Below are 18,924 nucleotides of genomic sequence, written 5' to 3'. Positions count from 1 at the left end.
TAGTATTTAGAAAGGATTAACATAAATTTCGAAGATATGAAATTGGAGTAGTCGTAAATCTAATCGTATTTAATGCTTGCATATGGAGTAGAAACAACTATTATTGCCGTCTACGCTTACTGTATCTTACGAACCCACACATGGCCCAAATACAGAGTTTGAAAAGTCAATCGTTAAAATAGTTAGCAACTAAAATGACCTCGATTTACAGTTTCGACCGATATACAGGAGACATCATTCAGGGGTTTTGCATATAGGGAGCTTTTGTTAGAATTGGAAAATTAATATGTATATTATTATCTAATTAAGCATGTTTCTTCGGGCATATCTGTTCCATATAGATAACTTACTTTGATCTGAAATAAATAGATCTATAATTTTCTATGAAGTTTTAATGCATTTTCCTATCAATGGGTGTACTTAAGGATCCCGGCTGAAAATAATTAATATTATTTACTCCGTCTAAATAACTGTTTCTTGAACTAACCTTGCGTTTGAATCAATGTAATTTGTGGGGTTTGTTTTTAATAAGTCGAAGGTAAATCGTTGAATATATCGATATGTTTCTTAACCTTCCATTATTGGATGTAACTAATCGACGAGCTTGGATAGGTCATAGATAATTAAAGTTAATTACATTAACAATCTAATTAAAAACTATATGTTTATTTTTTGTCGTCTTTGTGGTTCTGATTTTCTACACTGCAGAAGTTCTAACATCAAGAGCGCCTGATGGTTGGACGGCTGGCGCGTCGACTGCATAATACCCGACTATAACTACTAATATTGGTTGGAGGTTAACGTATACGGCGCTTCCACAAAGGGTGATGTAGCAAACACGTGGCTAGTGCCGTAGTGGCGATATATATGGCGAAAATACAAACTCGAGATCAGGATTTATATGATTAATGGACAATTAAAATGGAAATGTATCAATATAATCAATAGCAAAGGGCATTCGAGAATGAATAAACATAACCTAACTCGCGCGCGACACTCGCCAACACCGTAAAATCATTTCAAGGGAAAATAAAAATCATCGAAAAAGATCAATAATGGAAGTAGATAGAGACGAATTACTATTCGAACTGTGGCTTGAGGACTTCAATATCTTTGTAGACAAAGCTCTACTTAACCACATCGACGGCATTATAACAAGGAAATAGTTCACAAACATTAACATTGGATTATGTTTTTATTACATTGGTGACAATAATTACTTCCAAATATCAAATTTCTAGATTCTTATCACCTTTATGATTGCTTTTCTATTGCATCATGTCCGATAGAATAATGAATATTACTTATGTTTTAGTTTATTTGGATGAGATATAATATTTCTAAAATCATTTAGCAAATTAAATATACCCTGAATTTGAAGGGTATATTAAATTTTAAAATAGAATCGAATAAATGTGCTAAACTTGTTATTTTAGAGTCCAAATTATGGCACTTCAGTTCATAGTAATGCAAAAATAAAGTTAGCAATGTAAATAAGTGGTATCACATGTTCAGAAAACAATTGATGGAGCGCATGTGGCTACTATATTTCGACCACTTACGGCTTAGTTTTGAATGCAACAAGCGCAAGTTACTAACATTTAATAAATAAAACTTACATTGGGGTTTACTCTGATAAATCTTCGCTGAATTTTCCTGATGTCTAGATCGATGCTTTCGCCATTTTGATAAATAAAAAGACACTGACAACTAGAAAATATAAAAAATAGTGAAAGGTAAACACCAAGATTCGTCCTTACACCCTCCTTCATTTTCTTGATACTTATATGAAAAAAAACCCAACTAAATATCGATATTTAAGTTTCTTAAGCATCCCATTTTAAAGATGGTGTTTACTCTTCACTTAAAGAAGCAACACGAAATAAATATGATCAATAAAAATTATCCTTATTTAAATGATTTAACAGAAATAAATGTTTAAAAGTGTAATACATTTTACCTTGATTCGACAAGCAATCATATGTCTCGATTATTAGGGCATTCCAAATGATTTCCTGGAAATTTCTGTATCATACGTTTTGATTGGTGGCTGATCGAGAGTCGACAAGTCAGAATCTTCGCATTACTGAACGCGCCTTAGAAAAAAAAATGTCCTAAGACCATGGCAAACAAACGGTAAATAAAACGGAAAGAAATGTTTTTATAATTATAATTTAATTAAACTTCTGTGTGTTAAATTATTATGTTATAATCAAACTAATATCAAGTTCAATAAAATGCACATATCCAATTTTATTTTTTGTATTTTATTTTTTGTAGAATTAAGACACCTGGTTGTATCTTTAATATAAGTTCAATCGCTGAACCATGATTTCATGCTTACTGATCACGTATGTGAATTTAAATCAACTACAGTAAAGATGAAAGAATTTTTTGAATCTTTTCTTTTGGTAACCCGATGTTTATTTTTTGTTCGTTGGATAAAGGCCACTAGAGAGACGTATCGATAAAAATAATTTGAATACATATTTTCTTGTGTATAAAATCAACCAAACATGACTTTAATTATTTAATTATGTTCAATGTTCATTGGAATGTGGTGGATTTGGCTGATACAATCACAATTCCTTACCATTAAGTAATTATTTCTGAGATATGTAATGGAATGAAAGAAAAAAGGTTTAACGTCCTACTTTTCTGTAAATTTGTAAGAAGAGATACGTAAACTAAACACTTTTTATTTATTATTATAAGAATTTCACTAGTTTGGGTCGTTGCTAACAGTTCCACCAAACTGCACACCACAATATCAAAATTTCACACTCTTTAATATTAAAAACCGTAAACACTTTTTATATTTACAGTTCAAAGAAAAAGAGAAAGGAGAAATAAATGATGACATTTCGTGTCAAATCAGTAAAATGAAATGGGGGTTAACGTCTTACTGTTCTGCTCCAACTGGGCTATATAATGAAGACGGGCGTACGCCATATCGGGCCTACAGTGTGTTTTGGGGAAAATTTTGCCCGGACAGCGGCACTACGACCTACCGGCACTCTTATTTGGTTTTATCCGAACGACTATACACAGTTCGTTGCCAGTTAGGGCCCCGCCACAGAGTAAACTCAGTGGCCCCGCCATGCCTAGCTGACAATGGCCGGTTTTGTACCGGTAGGGCCTACGCGTTTTCGTCGGGTACATGAAAACGGTTCCATTACATTTGCATACCAATTTTTCGACCGCGAAACAGGCCTTAGGATCGAACACCGGACCATCATGTTACTGAGCAAACGTCTTACAGTACTCACGGAGCCACCAGCTCCCGTGACAAATCTATGTTCGATACACCTCTGATTTTGCTGAAATTTGGGTTATTTCATTTTGCTTATTTTAGCTGCAAAATTTGGCGATTTTGGTTTAAATGCCATAGGGATGCCCACCAATATTCAAATGTCTGTAGCTTGGTCAAAATTGTTTGGAGTGATTTGACACAGAACAATGAACCGCCTACGCTAATAACACAAAGGCAGTATATAAGAACCGAACAAAAAATAAATAAACGGAGTTATAAAACAAATGATTAGCCTATATAGTTAAAGGGGGGTAACTCTATTTAAGAATCAAGGGGAGATAACAAATATTATGGCCGCCGTAAAAATGTCAACAAATGCAACTTTTCCAGAAAATCCTGATTGGATGTCAAAATTACCCGCAGATAAACACGAGACACCTTTAAATCAGTTGGCTATACCTGGTAGGTCCAGATGGAGTGATTGCCTTCTTTCTTCTACTAAATTTAAAACTCAAAATGGGCGTGTCGATCATGACAGTTCATTCCAAGAAGGCTGGTTATGTTTTTTTGGTTTTTTTTAGTAAGATGAGAAGGCTACTAATACAATAAGGAAATCAAAAGTTGGTCATGTTTTAAAAGCCACAAAATCAGTATTTTAACGTTTACGGTTTTGATCATAAGGTCTTTCTTGAGTCAAGTGGTGTGATTTCAATTTCAAGCTTACACAGAGGACTTTTCCACATATATATTGATATAGCCTATAACGTATAATCATGTTAATCTATATCATTCATTACCAACAATAAATAAGTGAAGAAAAACTGTAATAACAGCTAGGATTGCATGGCCTTCTGTAAGTCCTCCAAAGTCGACCACATAATTACTACCAAATCTGGTTAAGCCAGAAATAAAAATAAGGGAAATGAATAATATAGCCTATCATCAGTCTTATTTTAAACGAAATTATCTTACCACTGTTCTTTTTTCAGGTTGTCATGACTCTGGGTCATACGAGTTCGATAAAAATGGAGGAGTTGGTCCAGATGCTGATCAGATTGTAAAAGATTTGGAGAAGTTTTTTGGACCTTTTATTAAAGATATACTGTATCGATGGGCAAAAACACAAAATATGAACTTTGTTCAGCAACTGACAGCTGGTATGCGATATTTTGATTTACGAGTATCAACTAGACAGGGCACTGAAGATCTTTATTTTTTACACAGTCTGTATGCCGATAAAGTCGAGCCCTGTTTACACGAGATGGATATTTTCCTCGATGCTCATCCCAAAGAAGTCATAATTCTTGATTTTAACCACCTCTATGCGATGACTGATGCAATACACAAGCAGTTAGTTTCAATGATTCTGGCAATATTCGGACATAAAGTTTGCCCACTGCTGGATATGAGCTCCCTGACATTAGACACGTTATGGTCGAACAAACTTCAAGTCATCGTTATTTATCATCATCAAACTGCATTGGAAAATTACCAAATATGGCCCGGTAGCGTCATCCGATCTCCGTGGGCCAATACGACAGATGCGAACAACCTTGTGCAGTATTTAGAAAATGTTTACGACTCTGGTCATAATGAGGATATATTTTTAAGCTACCAAGGTGTTTTAACGGCTGATACTACCTACGTTATATCTCATGTTGCGGAGAGTTTAAAGACGGCCCTTGCTGATAAAGCTTCGCCTGCTGTTGTAAAATGGCTGTCAAACAAAGTGCCTGGGCCGAACAAGTTGAACATATGTATAATTGATTTTGCAGATCAGTACAACTTCATGTCAACAGTTCTTGCTCTCAATAAGTAAATTATTCATGATAAGTAAATTCTGAGATGAAATGTAACCAGGTTCCAAGATAACTATACTATACAGTCTTAAGACCAACTAGAAATCAGCCAGATTTCTTCAAGTTTGGGAATGTGACCTCAAAGATTTGTTGAAGAGAATCCTGTCATCAACCTCTCGAAGACAATAAATTGTAGTCCAATTATTATCTATTCAGATGGTGTATTGTATAAGTGTCATATTACACTGCTCTATATTTAGAATGTAACACTAAAGCTAGATGGGTTTGGAATCAGATTCTATGAAATTTGAATAAGAGAATACGAAAAACTAATCAAATTAAACACAGAAATAAACAAATTTAATAACAATTTAATAAAATTAAAAAAAATTGATTCAAATATTACATAATGTAATAATAAGCTTTTTAATTTGATGTAATATCTACAGCAGCTTGTCTAAGCCAGGGTATAAAATATCTTACATTATTTTACTCATATACTTTGATATTGACCAATTTGATGTTAACCAATTAAATGATTTTGGAACTTTTTCTTGGGGAGATAAATATTCATAAGTAAAACAAGGGTTGTTGAGCACATTACGATTGTCTAACTCTTGCCAATTATATATTGATTTCTATAGAAAGGGGCCAATATCGAAATATTAATGGCCTATTGATCCATCGTACAATACTATTTACGAACTTATCAATTATCAGTAAAAGAAAATTTGATCCAAAATTATCTATTTTGGTGCAAAAATATGAACATTTACTGATTATTTACATACAGGGAAAAGGTCACCCCAAAACAATCTACATGTATTTGTTATTTAAAAGATCTAAATCGCTAATATTTAGGACCTAGAAATTGACACAAATGGTTCGCAACACAAATAATAATGTAATATGAATGTACATAAACTGATTTAGTATTTATTGCGCATGCTCTCCAGACAGGAATATGACGTAACCGTTTGAGTTACTTGTGGAATATATCTAGCCCCGTCCTTCTAGTCCCTTGTTATAAATGGCACTTAAAGGCATTCGTGAACCAATGGTAAAATGTTTATTTTGTCTTACAATCTTATGGAAGCCTATAACTACCATTTATAATTACTACTTTTCGCCCCTTCAAAACACGAAAGTCGAAAAGTGACCTTGAAAGTAGAGACTACATCAACTTCTGAGGCGAAAAGACAACAGTACGACAGCAAGCCAAAATCAAAGGTCGCTAATATCGCCATCAATACTAGACTTTATAAACTATTTTGTTAACGCGAATTTATTGTCAATGTCAACAAAACAGTACACCTTTAATAATGTATTATAACAATATTACTTATATTCTCTGTCACCACGGGGGGATCACGTGGCTAAGTGGGTAAGACGCTAGCTCGCTAGCCTGGAGGTCGGGTGTTCGATCCCTGCATTGGCCGAGAAAGTTCATCCAGATTTTCCGGCGTGGTTCTCCCTTGTCAGTGATGCAGGACGGAGGGGCTGACAAGGAAAGCTGTCTAGTCGTTCGGATGGGACGAAAAAAACCGAGGTCCCGTGTACACATTGGCGTGCACGTAAAAGATCCCTTGGCAGTTGGAATTCGATATAAGAGTAGGCCGTAGTGCCGCTGTCCGGGCAAAATTTCCCTCATAGCACACTGTATGGCGTATGCCCGTCTTCATTAGCCCAGGTTAGGAGCAGAACAGTAGGACGTTAAAACTCCATTTCATTTCATTTCTGTCACCACAGAGTTCTTGATGTGGAAATTTAAACGGAAATATTTATTTATGGCTAGGGATATATCATATCTTTCTTATCTAAATTAGATATAATATATATAACCAGGACATAATATATATAACCAGGATATAATTTAGATAAGAAAGATATGATATGATATCCCTAGCCATAAATAAATATTTCCGTGTAAATTTCCACATCAAGAACTCGTAGTATTATTCTTACAATTTCTCGTACAATAGGGGCCACAAGGCAAGAAGTTAGGCCCAATATACGCGAACATCAAACCGAGATCTTTGATACATAAACATATAATATTAAGTTTTTTTCAAAACCGGATACAAATCGTTAGAGGGACCACAGCCTTCGATCCGATTATCACAAAATTCAAACCCAGGGTGTAACGGTGTATATTTAAACGGTTTTTAAAATCGGGTATAAACTGTAATTTTTGGTACACCCGGGGTCCATAATCTAGGAGGTTACGGACCGATATGTGCGAATATGGAAAGAAACAAAAATCCGTGGAATATAGACATATATTTTAAGTTTGATCAAAATCGGATAAAAAAATTGTGACTTCTACAGTGTCCACAACCTTGGTATTATATACTTTTATACTATTTGCGAACGAGGAGCGGGCAGTTTCAATCCGATTTTCATGAAATTCGAACTCAACCATCATAAGGGTGGAATGGTGATATGTTAGAACAGCTTTTAATATTGGATAAAATGCCAATATCAAAAGGAACCGCATGTCCACAAATAAATTGTGGGCTGACAGGGGCGACTCAATACACGTCCACTTGAAAATATGGGCGTACAAAAATAGCTCAGCATGATAAAACTTGGTTTTTGGAAGACTAAACAACTGATATCAAAGACTTTATATGAAATGAGATTTTTATTTTAGAAATTAAAATGTTAAGTTATTTGATACTCCCACTGGCCGGTTAATAGTTGTCAACGCTTATGTAATTTATATTAGGGCAATGCTACTCAAGACGGACATGTTGTTTAGATCAGCATACCAAGCAATTAAAATCAGTGAACCGGACCAAACCCAAACATCCAAAATTTAGCACTTTTTCCTAGATAGTCCTAGCACTGTATAGGCTTTCCCATAATTTATCATAATATTCAGTCCTTTATACCAATACAGATAATTTAATTTGTCAAAACGTATGTGTATGTCATCTGAAGGCCGATGTCAGATGTTAATAATATAGTATGAAATAGCAAATGGCAAGAATTAGAGTTAACATCCAATTTTAATTGGATTATCCAAGGATCACAATGTCTTCTTTGTTTAATCTGGTTTGAGCACATTCCCACAAAAGTATTTATAGGGTAGTTACTTCCAATAAAAGTATGACAAATTTGGTATATAACAAATTTGGTATACATGTATATGGAAAGTAGAGACACCCTTCTGTTTTTGGTTTACATGTTTTCTTTTTACAGTTACTCTTTCTTATTTATTGTTAGTCATTCTTTATTTTTGTTACTCATAATGAAATCTTTTTGAATGATATATCTAATGTACATTTTTGATGATAAAATCATGGGACCTATATCAATTTAAAAAAAAAAAAAGTTGTTGTATATTTAACTATTGATTGTGAAATGATACTGATTTTATCAGTAATTTGAGACGGGCATAAAATATATGGTTACTTATTTTTAATCCAAGATATTTGTTTTGTATTACCCTTATTTTATTTTAAGAAAGGTGATACTTGTTCATTATTGATTTTAGAAATGTTTTCTTATTTATTTTATCAGTAATTTGAAAAATATGAGTCAAATAATTATCTTTTACTGTTTTATAAAGTTTTGAGAATATTTTAGTGTATATTCACATTGATCAATTAAACAACATATAAAATAGATGTTCTTTAATTTGTTTGGAAGTAAGTGTTTTTGAAATCTAAAATGAAATAGCTAATATGTATGGTCTAAATGACATATTACGAAGGTAATTTTGAAATAAACAGTGACAAATCTGGCCGAAAGGATGAATAGCTGATTCAATAATTCAATCACACACATCAATAATCACCTCTTTGGCAAGCTGACCTCCAGGGACTATATGAGCTGCTTTTTTTCTGAGAATGAACGGGATATGATTACATAAAAAAAACTAGCATGTACCCCTAGATTAACAATGATGCTACTACTGCAGAACTCAATTTGGACTTGAAGGGACTATCCCTTATTTGAACAGAGTCTCAAAAATAAAAGTCTGAGTTTGTATGAAATTTAAACGCCAAAATATAGAGGAATAGTTATTGACCGTATCTCAAAATTTCAGCTCAAAATATTGAGTCGTTTGGACGTGACCGTCAAAACTGCTTATCCGGGCACGTAACCCTTTTAAGATTTCGGGTCAATTTTTTCGTTGGGAGACCTGATAATCGATTCCCGTTCATTGAGAGGTCTATACAGTGATTGACCCAAATGCTGTATTTGATAATGAAAGATAAATTTCACCTACACATTATTTTTATACAAAAAAATATCTGGTTTTATCTAGACACCGGTCTCCATTTCCAGATGAAGACTGACAGGTTTCAGTTATTTGAAAACTTATCACAAATATTGAGTTAGTTGCTCGGCCCTTAGGTAGTGGATTTTAAGGCATTTTAAAACAAAATTAAACAGTTTTATTCTCCAAAAAATTATCGGGATTAGCCCTTTAAGATTATTTTAAATTAGATATGTGAAATATATGCAATTATGTATTAAATATAATGCGATACACAGTGGGCGTCCTTTGGGTAGGGAGGCCTTTGGACCATAGTGTAGGTCTCACTGCATGTTGTGTGCTAAGATTGGCTCTGTTAAAGTTGAATCCTGGGAAGGGAGGGGAGCTGTTGCCAACAAATTATGGTGCTCGTCAAAAACAAAGCAGGGGGTGTGGGCTATTATATGCCATGTTTAGAAAATCTAGTAATTATTTGGTTAGTTTGAAAGCCTTTTTTTATTATGAGGAACAGCACCAGTTACTATACCAACTAGAACTCTTCTGTCTGCTAATAAACACTTAAATTTAAAAACATTTAGATCAAAAACCCTCATTCACAGACTCAACTCCATAGAATTCTCTTCCTGAACTTTCTCCATTCTTATCTGTCTCCAATGCTACAACTCACTCATAATTGAGAGCAGTACAAAGGCGCGGGTGTCACGGTGGTTAAGTGGGAAAGACGCTAGCTCACTAGCCTGGAGGTCGGGTTTTTGATCCCTGCATTGGCCGAGAAAGTTCATCGAGATTTTCCGGCGTGGTTCCCCCTTTGCAGTGATGCAGGATGGAGGGCTCGGATGAGACGAAAAACAGAGGTCACGTGTACACATTGGCGTGCATGTAAAAGATCCCTTGACAGTTGGAATTCGATATAAGAGTAGGCCATAGTGTCATCGTCTGGGCAAAATTTCCCTCATAGCACACTGTATGGCGTATGCCCATCTTCATTAGCCCAGTTCGGAGCAGAACAGCAAGACGTTAAATTTCATTTCATTTCAGCACAAAGGTGTTTATTAATAATATACATTATTACATATTTGAAAGACAAATAACAAATATGGAATAAGTGAATAATGATAGTTTATTAACCTGAGATAGAAAACTAACAAACATACAATAAATGTAGACATATTAACAAAATATACAAACACAATAACATATATATCTAAATATAATATTCTATAAACTTTAAACAAATAACATGTCATTGCTGTAATATAAAATTAAAATCAGAAGTCTTTCAATTCATTTCCTATTCCATATTTTACCGGACTCAATTTTAGTTTATATTTGTCTCTCAGTGTGTCATGAAAACGCAGCTTTTTCAATCATGCCAAGACAGCAACCACTGATCTATTTATAAACTAAAGTCATGTGCATAACACAGTCATTGTCAACCATCTCAACAGCAGCTGTTCTGAATATATGTTGGATCTTACATGAATGTAACATGTAGTGGAGAAAATGTGAATCATAGAACCAAAACAAAATGATAATAGAATTGTAATTAGATTGCTTCTACAGTAAACAAAATAGGGTCCACACTGGGTTGTTGTAAAATTCCTTCGTCATTCACCAAGCTGTGGACATATGAAAGTTTAGGGTACATGGTATGGAAACTGAAGAACAAGAGAAAGAATTTTACATCAACTGGGTGATGGTAGTTATACGATTATGAAAGAGAACTCACAACTAAATGTCTCTAGTTTAAATAACTGCAAGGGTTCAGAAGAACCATCTGAATCTTATAAACAAAGTAACACATAAAATCCAATGAAACTTTATTTTTGACCCAAGTTCCAACTTGCTGTGGGTAAAGCCTACAGGGCTGACAAGGAAAGTGTGCCTTGACACTTTAATGAGACAAAAAATCAAGCTCGAGATTTTTTTGGGGTGGGGGATGGATGTTCTAGGGGTTTAACAAGATCCCCATTATTAGCCTTCAATATGGAGATCTAAAATTTCAGACCCTGCTCCCTACATCCCCGCAGAAAATCCTTGATCCACCCTTGGATAGGTAATCCTATTGATAACAGTTATGTTCTAAGACAAACTAATATTTGCTTTTTTTAATGAAACAATGTGTAAATACTTTGTCCTGCATTTAATAACAATACATGTAGTTCAAAAGCCCTTGCACAAACAGTCCAGATGTAGATTGTTGAACAAATTAGTGCATCGCAAGAGGGTGGGGGTTCATAAAGTTATTTTAGTGTGTAACTTACCACAATAAAAAAATTAAAAAATATTTTTAAAGTTAAAAATATTATCATAAAAAGTATAGGGCTATTTCATTAAAACAACATCTTCCAAATAAAAGAATAAATTGAACTCTCTCAATAGAACACTTGTAATTATGAACCAATATTTGTATGTTATAGTTGATCTGATGGTTGGCGTGCTAGCCATTGACAGCATTAATCCTCAGTGTTTAGTTGGATATATATGCACAGAACACTGTCAAATCAATGTATAAGTGTGTCCAACTAGTACTCCCGTTTTCCCCAGTTGCTTTTGAAACAATTGAGCTGATCTATTTAATACAGTTGCCACTATTGCTCTTTTTTTCAAAACAATATTTGTGACTAATAAGAAGGAAATTCCCACAGATTGCTCAAAAAGTTACTGTTTTGAGCACGAAATATATTTTCTAATTGATGGCTATGTACTTTGATCACCAGACTTAGAGGGAATATAAATTATAATTAATTAAAGATGCATTATGTAAGAGCTAAATCTGCCTGTTGCAGGACTTTTTTGGCTTCAAATCTTATATAAATTATTTAGACATTTATTCACCTTACAAGCCTATAATCAACTGTCTAGACCATATTATGGCCAAGATTTAAATGGATTTTGACACCTGCAATATTCAAATATTTAAATAAAGATAAAATGCACAACAAATTTTAATTGTACATGTATAGAGAGAAACGATATCTCTTTATCTAAATCTTACATAATGCATAACATAATGAGAATAACAATTAAACTAAAGTTGGTGGTTGTATTGTTGTATCGTGATCATCAAACCAGGCCAATATTTCATCACTAAATCCTTCTACTAATGATGGTCCACTGTTTATCGAAAAGCTACTTCCACTTGGTGATAATGCTCTCACAGACTCAGATGTTACTGTTGAAGGACTAAAATCAGAAGAAATAATATTAACTAATTTAGTTTGATACTTATATTCAAAGCAAAACATGAAATTGTGTAGAATCTGGGTACAATACATCATAGTCATTCGGTTTTTCTGAAACTTTGATTTTTGGAGATATAGTTTGTCAAATCAACTTCCCAAAACCATTTACATATATAGGCTTATCAGCTAAAAAAAAAAAACAATAAAAGATATTCTCATATTCCCCAGACGGACCTTATACTTGGCCTATATGCATCTAGTTTGGCCTGTCTGACATCTGTCACAAACATTTTGCAGAGGGTCAAGAGTGCTCAAAAGGAGTGTTCTTTTTCAGATCCCTGCAATTCTCCTCGGCCTTCAGCAAATAGATTAATTACTATATTGTTAAAGAGAGAGAGAAAAATGGGGTTTAACCTCCACTTGACACAAACTAGGTCATCTCGGGACTAACACATGGTTCAATTTTATTTCAACAATTCGCTTGCGTGTAGGGGTCTTTAGCAGTGGGAGAAAACCAGAGGACCCGGACAAAACCCACAAGGTTGGACTGGTGACCCTACTCCTTGTCACGTACAACCGGGGAATCAAAACCACACCAATTGACAATGACAGAGGTTATGATACAGCGCGCACGTGCTAACCATTCGTCCCCCACCCCCCATATTGTTAAAGTCATTTAGAGAAGTGATTAATTCAATCAATTATAAATATTTTTCATTCAAATTAATGTCTAAAATATCATCAGAGGGTTAATATCTGCATACAGGATACCAGTTGAACAATTACTGCCTAACACATCCATAGAAGTTTCGAAATTAATAAACCGATAAACAAACTACACTAAATTGTTTATTATCGTAGCAACCGTACTAGACAAACATGACTAAGTCACGATTATCTATTTTATCGTTAAAGTTTAAATTTCTCGTGGGCATTTTAATTCATTTAAATCGCTACCATTGATTTTCTAGAGAGTTGAGTATGGGCTTGCCATGTTAATAAATGTTTAAACAATAGTTTATATGGCAATTGAAGCCAAAATAAAGACCTACAATATGCAGATTTAGCTCTTAGATAATGCATCTTTAACAGATCATCTTAAGTATGTCAGAAACATTTAGTTCAAACTAAATAATATTTGTCTTGGCAGTAATTGTCATGGATCCTCTGCATTCATATAATATTGCTTATATATCATTCATTAATTAATAAATTAATTAATTAACAAATATCAGATATTATAAAAACTTTAAACTTACGTTAATAAAATGCAAAGGTGAAAAAAAAAGTTGTAGAAATAAATCCTTTAGAAGCAATTGGAACAGCTCACCTAACCGGCAACACCCGCACTAAGGAGAGGAGACACACATTAGGGTGGAGGTTTTTTGGAAAAGCGGTGGAAGTGAAAAGCACGGCTACAAACATGTAACACTGGTAAATTACCATAATAAAGTATTGGTATGTGGAACACATATTCTCCTGAAGTTCTCAGAAACCAATCATATGTTCCTCTCACAATTATTAATACTTACTTGTGATATTTCCATATTTAAATTTCCATAAGTTACATATAAAATAACAACCAGAGCTCTTCCGTTCGATTGAAAAAGATAATGGTCAATTTCATATGCATATTTTACGTTCAACTACGGAATATAAAATAATATCAAAATCAATTTGATGAGATAATACATATTGGTTTCTGAAAACAGGTATAGGAGGTCTGGGGTTTTTTTACAACTGAGGCTGTAGAATTTGCATGTCCTGATAAAAGTTTTCCATTTTTACGATTTATATTGAACATTTTCATATCAGATTGTAGGCTATGCTGAACTTTAAAATAACTTAGTTCATCTATCCTGAAAATATGGTTCATTCATGAACAGAAAACCCTAGACACAACATATTGTGGAAGTTCGTAAATTAGTTACGAAATGAAATAGTCTTAATTTGAAGCAAAGTTCAACACCTCTTTAGAAAAAATAATAGAAAAAAAAAAAGATAGGAAAAAATTTAAGAAATCTTCAAAAAAAATAAAAATCTGAAAATAATTTCATACTGACTTTTTATTCAATACACTGGACAATATGAATTATATTCATTATAAAAGAATTCTATCTATAATGAAAGGGTTGCAACCTCTCAAATCATCCCTGAATATTTTTATGACAAAATGGGGGTTATCTCCCTTGGATATAAAAGAGTTATCCTTCCCTTAAAAATTAATTATTACACATATTTTCAATCTACAATATTTACAGTTAAAACTATTCACAAATTAGAAGGATAAAATGCTGAATATGCATTTTAAAAAGATGATAAATGAATGAATATAACTAACAAGTGCAAACTAAGTCTCTATAAACAATCAAAGGTAAATAAAAATAAGATAAAATAAAAATGGGAAAAAAAAATGAAAGTAAAATAAATGAAAGCATGTAAGTTTCCAATAGGCAAACAAAGCAATCAAATGATCAATTGTATGCTAGATGAGTTGTACATAATAAAATATATTAATCTTTACTGCGTCAGAAGATAAAATGTTTGTTTTCCCCATAAAATTTACCATAACTCATGTATCAAGATAATGCTACAATGTAGAAATTATCAGTTGGCAAAATTTTGAAGTGAGAGCTCTTAACAGCAAAATATTCCTATTTTTTTTTTTACTACAACAACAAATAGTATACCATTGAACGTTAAAAAGGGTATTGGGTACATGCAAATTTCTATCTCAAAACCTAAATGTTATATTTCAATGTACTCTGCAATATATCTCTTATAATGCACATATATTTTTCAGCACTCATTATATAGAACAAAATCTTTTATTAATGAAATAATGAAAGATTAGAAACAAAAATACAGGTCATGCCAAATCAAATATAATGAGAATAGTCCTGAACGAAAATGACATCGATGTACAATAATATTTATTTTAATCACACCAAAACTCATGTTTCTTTTTAAAGATGATAAACTCAATATCAATCCAGCATTGTAGATAAATTTTGGTGCTAGCTATTCAGCACTGCAGATCAAGTTTAGCGTTAGCTGTCCAGCACTACAGATGTTTAGTGTTAGCTACACACAGGAATGCAAATCAAATTTAGCACTGCAGAACAAGAAACACAAATTTTAGGATCATAAAATTGTTGAAATGAAAACAAATAAACAAAATAAGCAAATGGACACAAAGAGGGGAAGTACAAACAACATTGATAAGCAAATAAATTAACTCCTGTGAAAGCAGATTTTGAAAATTGGCTGGCTGTTAAATCAAAGCTATCATTCAGTATGGTATATGCAATGCCTGGTTTGATTTCAATGTATGCTGATTTAACATGCAATGCACATTCATAATAAAACATGTCTCATGCATGATTGAAAGCTGTTAGTAATTCACACACACATTTATGAATATGAAAGCATATGGAATACTTGTAGGTAGACATACAAATACCAGTGAATAGAGACACTGGTCATCACGGATCTAAGAACACTGTATACTTTGTCTGGTTGCTTAGTAACACAAGAAACCATCTGAGACAGTAAAAACACAGGTATGTTACACACTGGCATAAAAATAATTTAGTGTCTGAAATGATTAATGTTTATCATGCGAAACTATAAATATACCAAATAGAATAACTTTTTAATCTGCTAGAGGTAAAAGTTCTGTCAATTTTACAATTGTTCATTCTAAAGCAAGGTCTGGAAATTCTGAAAGCTTTTCTAAAATAACGAAACTAGTAAAAACGACAAGCGGTCAGTTAAAACAATTCTCATTCTTAGAATACATTGGATTAAAATCAACATTCCAAACTTTTAATAAACTAGCGTGTACATTGCATGTTTTAATGCGTGTTCTGCACAACGCACGCATCCAGTTCCAAGCTTTACTTCCATACTGAATGATGCCATGATAACGGCGCTTGCTCTAGCCTCACCTTGAACTTGGTGAAGAGAAGGCAGATGGATTTTTAACGGGTTGACAGGCCATGGCCCTAGGAGGTTGATAGCTACTGTGTTTCGCTGCAGCAGCGCTTTGAATATGTTGTGATGATTTATACACTGTTGTTGAATAATGTGTCCCCGGTGTTTTAACAGAATGATACGTCGTAGAGGTTGTTATTTCGGGGCTCCCCCTACCACTGTAAGATGATTGCTCATAATCTCTACTCGTGAATGATTGATTCGGGGATAACGGGTGAGATGATGGAACTCCCCGATATGGACTACTGGGTTGACTAGAGTTCGGTGAGGGGTAATCCCCTTCTGATGATTGTGATGGTGTACTTGATCGAGATAATCTATCCACACCTATAAGCTGTTTCTGATAAATATCCACTTGTCGTTTACGACGTAATTTTTCACTATATTTATAAAAATCGGACAATTCGTATGGTTTTGTAACCTCAGTTTGAGGCTGATAACGTGTCACTGTCACAAGTTTACTGGACGACGGTTGCGTCTCCATTCTATTTACACTACTTGACGAACTAGTATTATGATCATATCCCGGTGAATATGGTCGACGATCGGTACGCGGAAACGAACCTTCATATGTCCTTGGACTATAACACTGCTCTGCTGAACGATCGTGTAAATTTCGATCATGTCGTGGGCTCATGCCAACAGTGGATTGTTCAGAGCCTGAATATGAATCACCATAAAGAAATTGTTTAGTTGTATAATAATGACTTTCTGCCGTTTCATGTTGAACAGGAACTTCCACCATTCGCATTGATTGAGGAGTTGGAGTTTCAGGATCACTATACTCTGATGCTGATTCACGTTTGCTTCCATATCGCGATGGTCTTAATTCTGGCAATGGTGCATCACATCTTTCACTTTGATCAGGTTTTTTATTTCGTTCTAAACTTCCATATTTCTGACCCTGACCCTGACCCTGTCCTTGACTTCCTTTTTTGCGATAAGCACCTTCTAAACTTCCATGTTTAGTTGTGAGATTTATTCTATCGTATTGGTCCGCTCGTTGTCCACTATGTGTCGGAGATTTTAACTTATCCATACTATTATAATGCGACGTCCGTTGAGAATTGATATTATACATGTTATTGGCTGAACTAAATCCACTGTCCAGACTTCCCTCCAATCGACCGCCTGTTTTCATATTGTCATATTCTGATTGGTTACTTGAAGAAGACTGACTGCGATTGGTTAATGTTGGATACATCTGATTACGATATTGAGTCCGCGTTACATTACTAGGTTGAAATCCTGCTGTTAACTGAGGACTGAAAATACAGAAAGGTTGCATTTAGACAGAAATATAATTACACTGAACTGTTTCCTCTTGGAGTAACTGCGAAGTCAGTTTATGATATTTCATCAAACTCTAACACAGCACAAAACAGACAGCTTTCAAATTTCAACACTACATAAACCAGATCACTAGAAAAGCCAGAAAAACAGGGGACTGCATCATCATACACAAGAGACTTCACTATTAACATTGATGACTTTCAGCAAATATACCTACCGGTAGTCTAATATATTAAACACTAATGGTATTATTGTACCTAGATATAGACTTGCTACCTGATCTCTGGTCTCATCTAGTTTCATATTAGTGTCAAGACTGTTTAAAAAGCTCCACGGATGTTCATAACATCATTAATCAGACATCAGTGACTGAGACAACCACAAGATGTAATAATTGCCCTAGCCACTGTGCATGTAATATAGAATATGCCAAATGCAGGCCCGGCAGAGGGGGGGGGGGGCCTCTTTTCTCCAGGTTATTGCGGCCCCTGGACCCACGCCTATAAGGACCTAGGATGGAAGCCCCCAATCAAGAATTGCTTCCGCCGGCCCTGAAATGGTTGGGGAGTGGTAGTTAGTCTATATCTGGGTATTACAATCCAATATTGGGAGCTCTGCTGTAACTCATCACATACTGAACTATGCAATAGTGAAATCTCAGTGTACTAATTCATTCCATCATGCTTGATTACCATTGGAGCTAAATATCTACATTTAGATTTCCATCTAAGCATCCTAGGAACAGCAGATGAAATTGGAGATAGATAGCATTTTTACCATTAAACACTGTTCACAGTCACAGTAGATACTGGCAACCAGTTGTTTAAAACTAGATATATAGAACAAACCTGCTATGACTTGGACTAAGTGCTGTAAGACTAAGATGGGAGGGTACAGAATGGTTCTCAAGATGTGAATGGGAATGAGGATGATTTGTCTGGAATGCTTGGGGTCGGGTAGCTTTCTGAGATACATCACCCTGAAGTAAAATAAACATTATTTATATGAATATTCAATTTTCTATATCTAGGAACAATCATATCTTTAAATCAAATCCGAAAACCCATCTACATGTCAAGATTCACACCACAGAAATTAACATAGCCTGATTAACTCATAAACTGTTATATAAATTAAACACTTTTCTGTATCAGCTGTCTAAAATATATT

General features: G+C 34.1%; 2 protein-coding genes across 7 annotated transcripts in view; one reads left to right on the top strand and one right to left on the bottom strand.

The window, feature by feature from the left end:
* The first annotated feature begins 3,591 nt into the window (after positions 1-3,591).
* Positions 3,592-8,802, top strand: LOC126826934 (PI-PLC X domain-containing protein 3). The gene is made up of 2 exons (XM_050556091.2): positions 3,592-3,715; positions 4,243-8,802. The coding sequence occupies exons 1-2, from the start codon at positions 3,604-3,606 to the stop codon at positions 5,070-5,072; spliced, it is 942 nt and encodes a 313-aa protein (XP_050412048.1). The 5' UTR covers positions 3,592-3,603; the 3' UTR covers positions 5,073-8,802.
* Positions 8,803-10,382: 1,580 nt separating this feature from the next.
* Positions 10,383-18,924, bottom strand: part of LOC126826914 (FERM domain-containing protein 4A) — a 117,733-nt gene continuing 109,191 nt past the window's right edge. For all 6 annotated transcript variants that reach the window (XM_050556054.2, XM_050556048.2, XM_050556049.2 and 3 more), the window contains 3 exons: positions 18,603-18,733; positions 16,416-17,726; positions 10,383-12,466 (listed from right to left, as the gene is read on the bottom strand). In XM_050556054.2, coding sequence (XP_050412011.1) covers positions 12,307-12,466; positions 16,416-17,726; positions 18,603-18,733 — 1,602 coding nt within the window. In that variant the 3' untranslated portion in view covers positions 10,383-12,306. The remainder of the gene's footprint in view (positions 12,467-16,415; positions 17,727-18,602; positions 18,734-18,924) is intronic.

The sequence above is a fragment of the Patella vulgata genome, chromosome 7, assembly GCF_932274485.2.
Source record: "Patella vulgata chromosome 7, xgPatVulg1.2, whole genome shotgun sequence".
Taxonomy (NCBI): domain Eukaryota; kingdom Metazoa; phylum Mollusca; class Gastropoda; family Patellidae; genus Patella; species Patella vulgata.
The sequence above is the reverse complement of the archived record's forward strand: the minus strand, read 5'-3'. Positions and strand labels throughout refer to the sequence as shown.

Bases quoted from the DNA above. Each gene is read 5' to 3' on its own strand.
- LOC126826934 (XM_050556091.2), top strand. From the start codon at position 3,604: ATGGCCGCCGTAAAAATGTCAACAAATGCAACTTTTCCAGAAAATCCT. The intron at 3,716-4,242 runs GTAGGTCCAGAT...TTCTTTTTTCAG, and splicing joins AAATCAGTTGGCTATACCTG to GTTGTCATGACTCTGGGTCA.